The sequence below is a fragment of the Zonotrichia leucophrys genome, chromosome 1 (genome assembly GCF_028769735.1).
Source record: "Zonotrichia leucophrys gambelii isolate GWCS_2022_RI chromosome 1, RI_Zleu_2.0, whole genome shotgun sequence".
Classification (NCBI taxonomy): Eukaryota; Metazoa; Chordata; class Aves; order Passeriformes; family Passerellidae; genus Zonotrichia; species Zonotrichia leucophrys.
This window is the reverse complement of record NC_088169.1, coordinates 114,849,737-114,862,422: the sequence shown is the minus strand read 5'-3', so window position 1 is coordinate 114,862,422 and position 12,686 is coordinate 114,849,737. Positions and strand designations below refer to the sequence as shown.

At 38.5% G+C, this 12,686-nt stretch overlaps 1 protein-coding gene across 4 annotated transcripts in view; it reads right to left on the bottom strand.

The window, feature by feature from the left end:
* The window catches only part of EPHA6 (EPH receptor A6), a 603,925-nt gene that overhangs the window by 61,208 nt on the left and 530,031 nt on the right, over positions 1-12,686 (bottom strand). For 3 of the 4 annotated variants that reach the window (XM_064728221.1, XM_064728211.1, XM_064728230.1), the window contains one exon: positions 8,932-9,054. The exons of the other annotated variant lie outside the window; for it this stretch is intronic. In XM_064728221.1, coding sequence (XP_064584291.1) covers positions 8,932-9,054 — 123 coding nt within the window. The remainder of the gene's footprint in view (positions 1-8,931; positions 9,055-12,686) is intronic. 4 annotated transcript variants of the gene reach the window in all.

Below are 12,686 nucleotides of genomic sequence, written 5' to 3'. Positions count from 1 at the left end.
AAATAATAACTGTAATTATACATGACACACACACTGATATCATCCTCACATTCTCTGTTCTCAGATTTTTTGGGAAAGCATAAATATTCCTGCCCCAGACACATGTGGGATATTGTCTGAAGCAGATTTCCCTCCTTTTCTGTGGCTCTGGGAGATCATTTCAGAGTTCCAGCACCTCAGAAAGCCACAGTGAACACACAAGAGCAGCACTGGGGCTTGGCATGATGCAGGAAAAGGACAGCAACCCAATTTATCCCAACTGAGATGAATCTATAGAAGGGACAGGGGCTGTTCACTGTTTTGGGGCAACTCCCACCTTGTTACAAGAGGCTGTGACTGCTTTGCACAACTTTCCCTAAGAAAGTTCCTCACTGCAGTTCTCCCACTCAGCTGTACTGCAATGCCACTCAAACAAAACCAGAGAAAATGACAAACAACCTGTATTGATGTCATGCCACCCCAGAATATGCTGCAATCTTGTATCTTCCACTGATCAATCTGCTTGTCATTTTTTAATAAGCAGGAATGCAAAAAACAAAAAAAAGGGAAACAACCCCATAAATTTCCAAATAATGTAAAATACTGATTAAATCTGAAATTCACATTGTATATATTTTTAAGCTTTTTTTTTCCACAACACAAGATTTTGATAGCATGCAATTTAACTGAGTGCCAGAGTGATGAATAAGGAGGAGAATCTGAAGTGTCATATCAATGACAAAATATTCAGCTTGTTGTCTCCTGTTGTCATTTTAAATAATACAGCAAAGCCTCCTTTAATGAATGTTTTATGTAAGATTAATCCTCCAAAAAGAATAGTTAGCATGTGTTCCTTTTCTACAGACTTACAATGAAATCTCTAATAGCAATTATGGGGATAGATTTGTTAACATAAACACATGATCCTCATTCTTTCACTTAAAACAGCACAGGTTGGCACCTGTTCCCTGGTTTATATCAGAAAAAAATTGCTCCACCACTCCTGCAGATCAGAATCCACACGGCTCAGGAAATCACCTCCCTATCAGGCATCTCTTCATTTCTGCTGGTTGCCAGGGATTTATCTGCTGCTACAGCAGAGATAAGGCAGCCCCAAACCCAGGGCACACCCTGGCTGAGGGCTGTGCCTCCCACAGTGCCAGGGAAACCCAGGGCAATGCTTGGGAGCCACTCCTGGAGCTCACAGCTGCTCCATTCATTGCACACCCTGCAAATCAGAGCCGCTGGCCACGGCACTGCAGCTGCTTCCCTCCTGTCATCACTGAAAATGCATTTGTATGCACCAGAAAGAATCCATTTCAGGGATTAAAAAGTATTTTTCTATTATACAAAACAGGTAGAGGAAAAAAGAAAGAAAATTAAACATTAATAATTCTGCCACTTTGCATTTTTGGTTTTGCATTGTTAGCTCCCATCAATTTACATGAAGCCAATGTGAATTTTACTGCAAGCCCCCACACTTGAATTCTTGACTCACAGAAGACCCCTGACTAAGACCAGTGTCCAAGCAGCATCAAAAAATGGAAGTTGCAGTTCCAAACTCCTTTCTGAGAGTTTGGAAGCCAGAGTCTGCAAACAGGATGGGATAACATATTACATCCTGCTACCACAGGAATTCCCATAGATATAACCTATTTATCTTCTCCTAGTGCACTTTGGATTTTCTCATGTCTACATACCAAATATCATTAGTTAAGTTAGTTCAGTCAGAGGAAGATACTTCTGGAAAATCAATTAATATCACTTCAAAACACATGAATGACCATAACATACTGTTTGAATGGAAGGTATGGTCACACAGCTACCATTGCTACCTGAAGATTTATTGTATCCACATAATCTGAAAATATTTCATAACATAAACCTGTTTTCCTGTAATTATCCACTAAATGCTTTACCACTTACTACCCTGTGACCCACTGGCAAGGAATTTATGCCTGTTGGTGTGTTTTGAGAGCCAGGAAAAGTCTGTATGTATATTTATAAAATATTTATATTAAATATTTATAAAAACCAGAAGGTTTGAGAACCTGCAGCCTCATCTTGCAGGCAGCAGTGCACGTGGCTCTCCTGGCTCCTCACATGACAAAAGGAGAATGTGCTTTGGACAACAGAAATTTGATGAGTCCTGCTCCTCCTGCAAACCCTAATCCACATCAATCCCTCCAGTGTGCCTACAGAAGATATTCTGGAAGATTTTGAGGAAAGGAAAGTGGAACTGTAAAGAGAAAGCAGCTATGTTGTTTCCATTATTTATTTTCTGATCCTTATCTTCCCATGAGAGAAGCAAGTGGAATGCAGGAGAGAGTAAAACCAGAAGAAATAGGGGGTTTTTTTTGTCACTACTTGGAGGTTGGGTAGGTGAGAGAGAAATAAATGGCTAAAATTATATTATAGAAATACAAAAAATGGCACTTTTGCTTTAGCACTGAAGCAAAGAATAAGAGAAAAAAATAGTACCAGATAATGCATTCTGTTCAGATTCAGTTTGAGACAGACTTTTGCCCAGTTGGATTAACCAAAACAATTCACCTCAGTTATTTTATAACTGAAATTCAGCATATTTCACTTAATCTAATGACATCTCACCCTGAGGCTCCTCAGGGTTCATATCAGCCCACATCCTCCTGTGGAAGGAGCAAGGGATGTTCTTTGGTCCAGAATTAGACCAGAGTCTGACTGCATCAATGATCACTGCCCTGCTGACCCCAGAGCACATAAAGGAGTTTAAACAATGGCAAATCTGTGCACAAATCTGGGCTTCTGCACTTCATATTCAGGCTGCCACGATTCATAACAAGTTATTAGGGAACACAAGAAGCAAATCCTACTTAACCTCTGTTGTGAATTCACCTATTAGCATGGGGGGATTATATTTAGAAGCTGTAAGCTACAATGTAAATTTGAAAAGGAGCAAATTTTTAAAAAAAGCATACACAAGGTTACAATGAAGCAGGGTTTTGTGCTTCCATAAGCATAATTACATGGTTAAGATGTTATTTCAATCCTATTCTAAAATGTCATTTGTTGTTTATTTGATATTATGCCTAATTGAGAAGTTGATAAGATTCTGACATGACTTTAGAATACCCTTTGTGTATTTTCCCATTTACCATTTGAGCCATTTTGCCCCATTTCCCTTCAGTCTATATAAAGATTAAACATCTGAGATACCACTGAGATATAAAAAACTCATGATCCACCATTCTTCCTTTATGAGCAAGGCATCATTTCTCATGTGCAGAAGTAGGGGAGGTCACACATCAACACTCCTGAAGGTTCTGGAACCCACAAAGGAACCTTTGGTTGTAACATGTGGGCTGCTAAATCCAAAATTAAGAAAACAAAACATCACAAGTCAGAGCTCCAACAGATACATGATGCCCTGGACCTAACATTGGTATTTTTGTGATCTCCTGGGGTTTTTCATCATTTCTCTTTGAGGGTTTTTACTTTCAGAACATGAAGGCACACACTGTCAAGCTTCTCTTTCCAACTCTGACTCTAACTGTGTGTCACAGACAGGTGATATGAGTCTGTACAGGATTGTCTAGTCTTCACCAACTGCACAAGCCACCTAAAAAGGTTTTTTAAATACCACTATGTAAAATTCAGATTTAGGCAGATTATTTCCCATACTCAGTATTTGGGTCTGGGAATGCTACTTCAGCAAGTTGAATTTAGGTAGGAGCCACTGGCTTCCTACCTAAAACAGACCAAAAGTATTTAAACATTATTCAAGTTAGCTGTTCCTCCTGCCTCCCATCTCACAAAAATGAACCAGTTCTGATTATGCTTTTACATCCAGTATTCTATAACAGGCAAAAAAGGGAGTTCAGTTTTCCCTTAATCTTGAAACAAAGAAAATCTCTGCATGTCATTCACAAATATCCTTCTGTGTATATCTGTCAAGCTCCTCCTGCACTCTCCATATCTTTCTGCTCCTGTCAGTAAGGAACAGCAACTTGCTTCAACATGCTTGCAACAATAAATTTCCACATTTTCTGTAGTCAGATTGTTAAAATATGCAATAGTAGTGTATATTATGTAAAAATGACCACATATGCAAATACTTCCTTTCTCAACTTCTAGGATTTAAATGTTTGGAATTGTTTACCATGACCACCTGAGCATGAAATAAGATATTTAGCAAGGGTGAAGAATGAAAATCTCCTTTTATCACATCCTACACTCAGAGCTTAATCTCAGTTTTACAGTTCAATCCTAACCCTAGCTGACTAGCACAAAATATGTTTCTTTCAGTATTAATGCTGCTTGCTGCTCATCCTTATTTTGGTTCTGAAGTACTCCCTGCCTGCCTAATGGGAAAGTCCATCTACATTTGAACATCTGTTCTCAGAAAATACATGCCATCATGTATTAGTTATAGGGTTTATAATTTAAACATTCCAGTGGAACAGCACTGAGGCTGGGAAGAATAAACTGAAAGAGCCATTTGGCTCAGGTACCCCAGGAAATGCATATGCAATAGAAAAATCAATTTGTTACTCACTGGGAAAGGATTAGCTTTCATTTAACAACAAATATAGAAGTGTAGGTGCTGGAATTCAGAATAAAGAAAAATGCATTAACTGGGGGGAAAAGAAAAGTTACTTTTCTCATTATTGGAGTACTATAATCATATTCAGTATGTACAATGCCCCTTGATGGATCTTGTTGAGTAATTTTGTTCAATAAGGGTCAATACAATTTGCTTTCAAATGTCAGTTCATATAATATCAAGAATAATGGGCTCACTCAGGTGCACTTGGAAATTGTAATAAAATATTAATTTTGGGCAAAAGAAAACTGTTAATCATCTAGTTTAGTACTCTACAATTATGCATCAATTTTTTGAGGAGCTCTGTGGAATAAATGTGAACATTGAAATGTGTGTTAGACAAAGAGCCATAAATAACTGGGCAGCACAACACCAAAGAGGGATATCCTCTGTAGAATGTGCTTTTTGGTGAAGAAGAGTCCAGGACAGCAGTGAGCAAACCATCCTGTATCACTTCCAGTTTCTGGAAAGTAAGTGCATTCTCAATTACTTATATTGCACGCAATATATTTTTTGAGGTTCACAAAGGTGGGTTGTTTCATCAAGCCAAATTTCTTTGCTTCTATTTTTCCTACAAGGTCAAGGAGCTGGACAGGTAACACTGACAAATGAAGTGGCAGGAAATAACTGATGGCCACACTTCATGGAAAAAGCCACATCAGGATACTTCCACAGAAGCTCCAGAGAGGGGAACAGGGGCAATGACCCAGCTGCTGCCCACAGCATGAAGAGGAGATGATATCCACAGAGAGGAGTTCATGGCAAGAATAATTTTGATGGTTCTCTCCTGCTAATGCAGTTTGAAAGCCGAACAGTCTGAAGGAGAGGTTTGGCTAACAGAACCTTTCCATGGTCACTCATAGCCTGGCACCCATCTCCAGCTCTTGTTGACAGAAAAACTCAGTGGAGGAGTTGAGCTTGAAAGGAACAGTAGGAGAGGTATTTGTTTTCCCTTTTTTCCTTCCCAGCTCAGCAAGCTGGGCAATCTCTGGCTCTTCAAAGACAGCACAGCACAGTGAAGCTTCCTGCCTGTAACTTCTGTGGGCATTTACACAACAAACCCTTCAGACAACACTTCAATCAGGAGCTGCAGGAGGAGCGAGCTCAGAGCTTCCCCAAAGTGGAGCAAAGAACAAACAGGGTGTGTAGCTTGGGAGAGAATGTGAAGAGAGAGATGCAGCTCTGGCAGTTTATAGTCTGGCTTTTCACAAGGTGTGTGTGTGTGTCATGAAGGAAGCTTCCCCAGCTTGTGCCAGCATCAGTGTGATGAGGAGTGTAAATGCTAAGTGGTTTAAGAATTCTATTTAATATATGCAAGGCTATCACTTGACAAAAAGTACTTATTGCTCATGTGAATCCATCTGTCACTGCAGACCTACACCAGCTAAGTCATGTCAATTTGTGCTGCTAACAGGTGGAATAACAAGGAATGAAGTAATTTGTGACATAAATGATAGCTAAATAAAAAGGAAGCTGTTGTCTGCAAATGGACTTGTTTTTGCAAGAATCTAAGACAAGTTTTTCAGGCCTGCTTTAAGTTTTGCTTCTGGTGAAAGCAGTGACAGACTTTTGATGTAACTATCAAAGATAAGCACTATTGCATTAGAAGTTATGTCTAGGCTTGAAAAACACCTACATTTGAGACAATCTATTTACGCAGAAAGACATAATGCCCTGTCCCAGCAGCATAAATTAATCTTTGAATTGGCTAAATGAGGACACCTTTTGCATAAGAGAATCTCTGCACAGTCTAAAAGCTGAATTACACAAAACTGAACATCAGCTGTCAATGCAATGGTAAAAGAAATACACTCCTCTCAACTACTGAGATTAAAGTAGAAAGGGAAAAAAGGAAACCAACAGCTGCATGGCCCTGCCAAGCTGCTTTCCAGACACTTATTTATAGCAGCCTTTCTGGTTTAGTTCTGTGTTTCATTAAAACATTTGTGGTAAATTCTGTAGAAAAAAAGAGCTAAAAGAATTTTGTCTTTAGTTAGAAATAAATTTTCTGAGTATTTGGAAGGGAATCTGCCACTTAGCTTGAGTTAAAGATTTTGGTAAATAAAAAGCATCTCATTATCTTTGTTCCTAATGACCCTAATAGCAGAATAATGCTGGCATTTTAAGTTTCCCATGTAGTTAAATTAACTGAAATCTTACCCATAACCAATATGTGAAACAATTAGGTTATAATTCTGCAGTTATTAAATGTTAAATACCTCTGTTAGGCTTATGAGAGCTACTGCCCAGCACAAGCCCAAACATCTCCACTGAATCATGCACAGCAAGAGACTCAGTTCTCTTACATCCCACATCAGCACAACCTTGTCAAGATTTGTTTTCATGGTTTCTTTTAGTTTGTTTTTTTTTTTTCACAAAAATGTTTTGGATTTTTTTTTTCTCACATGTAAAGCAAAGCTGCTTTTAGGAATTTAGAAATGGAAAAAACATCCCCTGGTCATCTCTGATGAAAAAAGAGGCAATTCAGAATTTGTACCATGATTAATATAAATGTAAATATGATAAAGTAAAAAAGGAAGAGTTAAATAGCAGCAGTACAAGTAAGATTGTTGAGATGCAACTTTTAGCAGCAATTTTTGACTTGCACTGCAGAGCTTCATGCCCCCTGATCCCCCACATGCATTCTTTCTCAAAGGAACACATCTTATCCATTGGATTTATCCCAGTTCTTCATTGCCTCTCAACTACCTGAAAATCTTCCCTTTCTCTGGGGTTGCTGCTTTGCTTGCTTTTTATTTTGGTTGCTTTTGACACGATCAAACAACAACATTTATCTCCATTAACTTGAAACGATATCTGTTACACATCATGCCATTGCATTTCCATATTTTCCCACTTTCAATGTTTCACCAGATTGACTCTGAATTCTTACTAAAAGACATTTAAAAGGAAGGAATTATGAATGAGCTTCATTCAACAAACTGCATTTAAGAGTTTTAAGTCCATAAGACCAAAAGCTTTACAAGTACTCCAAAAACCAACAGTCCTGAGGATCTTGTAAAATTAACTTGTAGGCAGGGAGGGAGTTGAGAAGCCACTTCATGAATTTGAGGCCATTTGCAATTTCACAGAATCAGTGGGATGCTCTACATAACACTGTGTTCAAAACAGAGAATTTTATGGGGCCTGCAGTATTTCCTGCTCAATATTGCTTAGTTACAGGTATCACCTCTTTGTGATGCTGACTGCCACAATTCCTAAGGGCTGTTAAACACTCTGAGGTATCCCATGGAGAAAAAAATATGGAAAGTATTTCACAAACTGTTGACAAAAGAAACCCAAACAGTCACAAAAAAAGACATCAAAGCTGCTGAGATGCTTCTATTCAAAGAAAGCAAAGAAAGAAATGATAGCACTTGAAAGAAAAAGAAAAGTAAGAATCATCTTGTAATTAGAATTACTGCAGTAGATAAAACGGGACACAGAGAATTACAACAGTTTCTTTTGTATAGCAAGTCAGTAACATTATGTAATTTTCCAATTTTCTCCCTTTTTTTACCAGATTTTTTTTCTTTCAAGAAAAACTTTTAAGTAACACTACAGATAACACAGGATGTCCAGAAAAGATACCAGCCTGATATTAGCCCATGCACAGGTCCATTTTTAAACAAAAATATGCAGTTTGGCAAGGAACTTTGATTCGGTTTTAACTATAGTTGTATGTATTTACTCTTCACTTATTACTTTTGATGCAAGATGGTGTTTAATGGCTCCAGAAGAGAATGGATAACACAAGTGGCCTGTCTTGGAAAGGAGCCCTCTAACCTGTCCTCACTTATTTAAAGAGAATTACAGAGTTCAAATCATGGTAAAAATTACTAAAAAAAAAAAAAAGAAAAAAAAAAGGTGGTTTTCATGAGATACAACTTGAGCTACCAAAGCCCACAAAGGTTTCAAACACCAAATTAATATATTATTAAGTTTTCCCTTTCCAAATCTGTTTTTTTTTCCCATGTTTTAGCGATGGAATATAAATTTTTAGGGAAGAGTCAGAGTCACATACATTCCAAGATTTTAAAGTTCTCCTTCTTTAGTGCACATGGACATGCTTCAGGAAATGGATGATTAGAGGATACCAGGCCTTCTCTTCCAATATTTAGGTTGGCCACTTAACTGCAGGACAGTTTCCCTCACAATTTCTCCAATACTTAAATTCAGGAAAAGGGCTTGTTCCCAAGAATTTATTGTCTTTTCCGTTTCCTTTTGGTTTGACTTTTTATTGGAAAGGACATCTGACCTTCCTGTCTGATAAATACCAAATTTGATTTCCCTGAGATGTGTGGAGAGATGGGGCAGAGAGTGAAGGAAAAAACAAAAACTGATGTGTGGGAAGAGGCTGGAATACCTACCAGAGGAAATGCTGGGGGGTAAAGATCCACCCCCTGCCACTGGATGAGAGGCCAGGATGCTATTTAAAAATCCCGCCCTCAGGAATCTGGAAAGAGACTTCACCCCAATGGTCGGGAAGGATCCTTTCAAAGAAATAGAAATGATCATTAATCAAATGGCTTGTTCTCTGGCTGACACAAGAAGCTGACTGTTTAAAGAAAGAACAACCAAATCTCTGCAGAGTTAACAGTGGTTTCATGGGAACAGATGTCATGAAAAGCAGTTAAAAGCTTTTGTTTGCTTTTTAACCAAGTCATACAATACACAGCTTTAACCAGAAAAAGGTTTTCTGCATAGTTTGCAAATGGAGAATTCCAGCTAGAAAAATTTGGTGTTTCAACAGCAAATTGCACCTGTGGGATATTCATAATGCATTCCAAATGACTCCACCATAGAGGCATGTTACAATTTTGTGTTCAAATCAAATCAAAGACAGACCAGTGGATGTGAGGCTATACCAGCAAAGCTGTTTTACACCAGTTTTTTAAAGCCACCTGACAAAAGTCACAAGGGGCAAAGGGGAACCAGGATTTGCAGCTAAAACACTGAATTCTGTGTCAAGGCAGCTCCAGGATCAGAGTTTCTGTCACACCTCCCAACACCTGTCAATGTATTGATACAGGCAAAAACCAGGTGCATGGATAATGCCTAAAGATTTTTAGCTTTTTAATATATTTTTCATATAATTGCAACTTTTGATTTTAGGCAATGTGGACATGGCCCCTTTCTGCTTTGCTGTCACCAGAAGCTCAACGCATTTTATATTTTCACTATAATAAACTGCATTTTCTTCTCATTGCCTACATGTATGGTTTTAATCCTGAAAACATGATTATCTCATCCACCTCTTCTAAAACAAATATTTGTGACAAAGCTAGTGGTGAGAAATGAAGATGCCTTAGCATTTGATCCACTGTTTCAGCTTTCGGCATTTGGACAGAGATCTGCAGACATCATTTCAACTTCATGTTAGTGCTCAGTGAGTGCCAGCATCAAAGATGGTCTGAAATGACAGCTCTGCACATCTCACTGAAAAGCACAGGGTCAAGGTTCTCCCACCTGGCAATAAATCTAAACTGACAATCAGAATAATCTGGGTATTTTTGCAAGTGCATCAAGTGAGCATCCATCCAAAAAGTTAGGCAATGGCAAGTTTGTTTTCCTCACCTTGCAGGTACTTCATGTTTGTTTTTTTTAAGAGATAGAAAGCATCTTGATCTTTATAGACAATGAGAAAAATAAAAGGCCTTCAACAGCTGAGATTTTTTTTTTCCATTAATAAAAATACATTGAGGAAAATTTACCCTCAAAATGCACATGCACTTGCTGAATTTAAAGTAGCCTAGGAGAGCTTTGAGTTTTTTACTTTTGTTTTCAAGCAAGAATTCTGATGTTTTCCCTCAATCCATCTGTCCTTTAAATTTGTTAGTTAGTCATGCTGCAGTCTGTGGAAAAATAATTAATTTAATTGATCTAGATGCAGTACTTTTATATCTGATGGCTAAAGTTAAGTTTTCCCTCTGGACACTCAAGAGAAGTCTTTGGCATTCCTAGACAAGTGTTTCCATATTCCATGGCTTTCACTTTAAAATATTTGCAGAAGTTATCCTGGACAGACAGTATAGAATGCAATACACAAAAATTCAATTTTAAAATGGAAATTGTTCCATTAACCCCAAGATGTTTGGTACTAAACAGCATCTTAAAACATAAAGGCTACATAATGAACATATGAAGACTTCCTGAATAGAAAATTGCTCCTGTTTCAAAATATGAATTATACCAAGCATAAGGTATAGCCACTGAGTCACACACCATATGTACAGACCTTCAGAAAAGCCAAACAGCTTCAGCTTCACCAGTGACATTTTCCTCTATTTAAATGCTGTTAAATGGCAAATAACTCCAGTTTCCTAAGCCTTACAGTAAGTTAGTTTGTCACAGAAAGTCATGAAGATAACCCCAAATTTATTTCACTTATTGTACATATTCAGAAATAATAAAAAAAACCAACAAGGAGCAGTGAATTTTAGAGCGAATAAGTCTATAAATACTAGGAGAACTAGAGGGCTGAAATTATTGAGGTTTTATAAGCAGCAAATAACTAAAAGAGTACATATAAGTACCACTTTTCTCTCACACTCAAAAGTCAGGGTTCGGTTGCTTCAGTGTAAATGCTTTGTGTCATTTGAGATGCTCTAAAAAATCTGAGACATTCCCAGCTGAGTGGCAGACATGACACGACCAGCAGGAGATTTCCACTCTCAAAGTGGCTGTGAGAGGCAAAGCAGCATTTGGATATTTAAGGGGAGGCACTGAGTGTCACTTTAGGCAACTGAATCCCATCTCCTGTCACCTCAGAAATGTCTCTGACTAAGCACAACTCAGTCACTAGAACAAGACCTCATTTAGTCTCTTCCAGAAGTCCACAAACACCTCCTGAAAAGGACAAGGTTGGTGACATTCAGCCCTGACCAGTATCCATCAACAAAAAAAATGCAGAAAAATGAGAGACTAAAAGTTCATTAAAACATGCCCAGCTCTAAATTAAAATACAGCCCCAGGATGAACTTTTTGTCAGCCCCAGGTGTGCTTTTTTCATCATGTGCACAATGCGAAAAGGGTTTGAGACTTGATTATGTGATTTTATGTTGGGAAGGTGATAATCACTGCAGATAAAGCAAATTAATTCTTGTTAAGCCACATCAATCACCACCAGATGGACAAAGCTTTGATAAGAGCTTTGGGCATTTACAGTAGTTTAGAAGGTACTCAAACATTTACTTATTTGCATAAACATTCATGAAATATTTGAATGAATGACACAGAATCACAGAATGTGTAAGGTTGGAAAGGACCCCTGGAGTCACCTAGTTAACCAGATTTCTTGAGAAATTATGTGAAATTATGCCATTCTGTCAGTCCACATCACACAGAGACTCGTGTTTCCCACCACTTCTGTTGTTTTCTGCAAAAACTCATTTTTGCAGTGGGTGCACTTGCACTGATGGAAAGATCTTTCAGTACAAGATTCTAAACTGGGAAAAGGAAACAAGAATATTAAGCCATGATCCCCAGTGCCCTCAAACGCTGTTGTTATTTAGCAGTTTACAGTCATGGATTTATTGAGGAGAAAGCTCCAACCTCTCCCTGCTCCACAGATACACACTATGAACATTTTGTCTCCTTAACATGGGAAACCACATAAGTTACAATATTAGTTGGAAAAGTGTGTTGAAACTGTAGAAATACATGGAATAGCTGATAGTTCATGAAGTATCCACCACTTTCTGAGCCCTGTGATACCAGTTTAGAACTCAGTGTAAATTCTTCTGTTTCACAATAATTACAGCTAAGTGCCTGAGCTCAGAAGCCATGGGGGAGTGCTGAATCAATTAGCCTGCCTTCCACCTTCAGCTGTTGTTCCTGGGGGAATATCATCCCACAAATTGTGGAATTTGATAGGGAAGTCACTGGTACAGCATCCTAAAGTGGCGTGGGTTTAAGTAGGATATTATCCCCCCGAGCAGAAGGGCAGGAGAAGGTGGCTGGGCACAGGAAATCCATACGCTCAGTTCAGCTCCAGAGCACTGACATGAATTCACACCCATTTATTGGCACTCTGTGCTCACAGCATGGCCAGCCAGGAGGAACAGCCACTGCTCCCAGCCCACATCCCATGGCCAGTGACAAAACTGTGCCCTGTTCTTTGTCA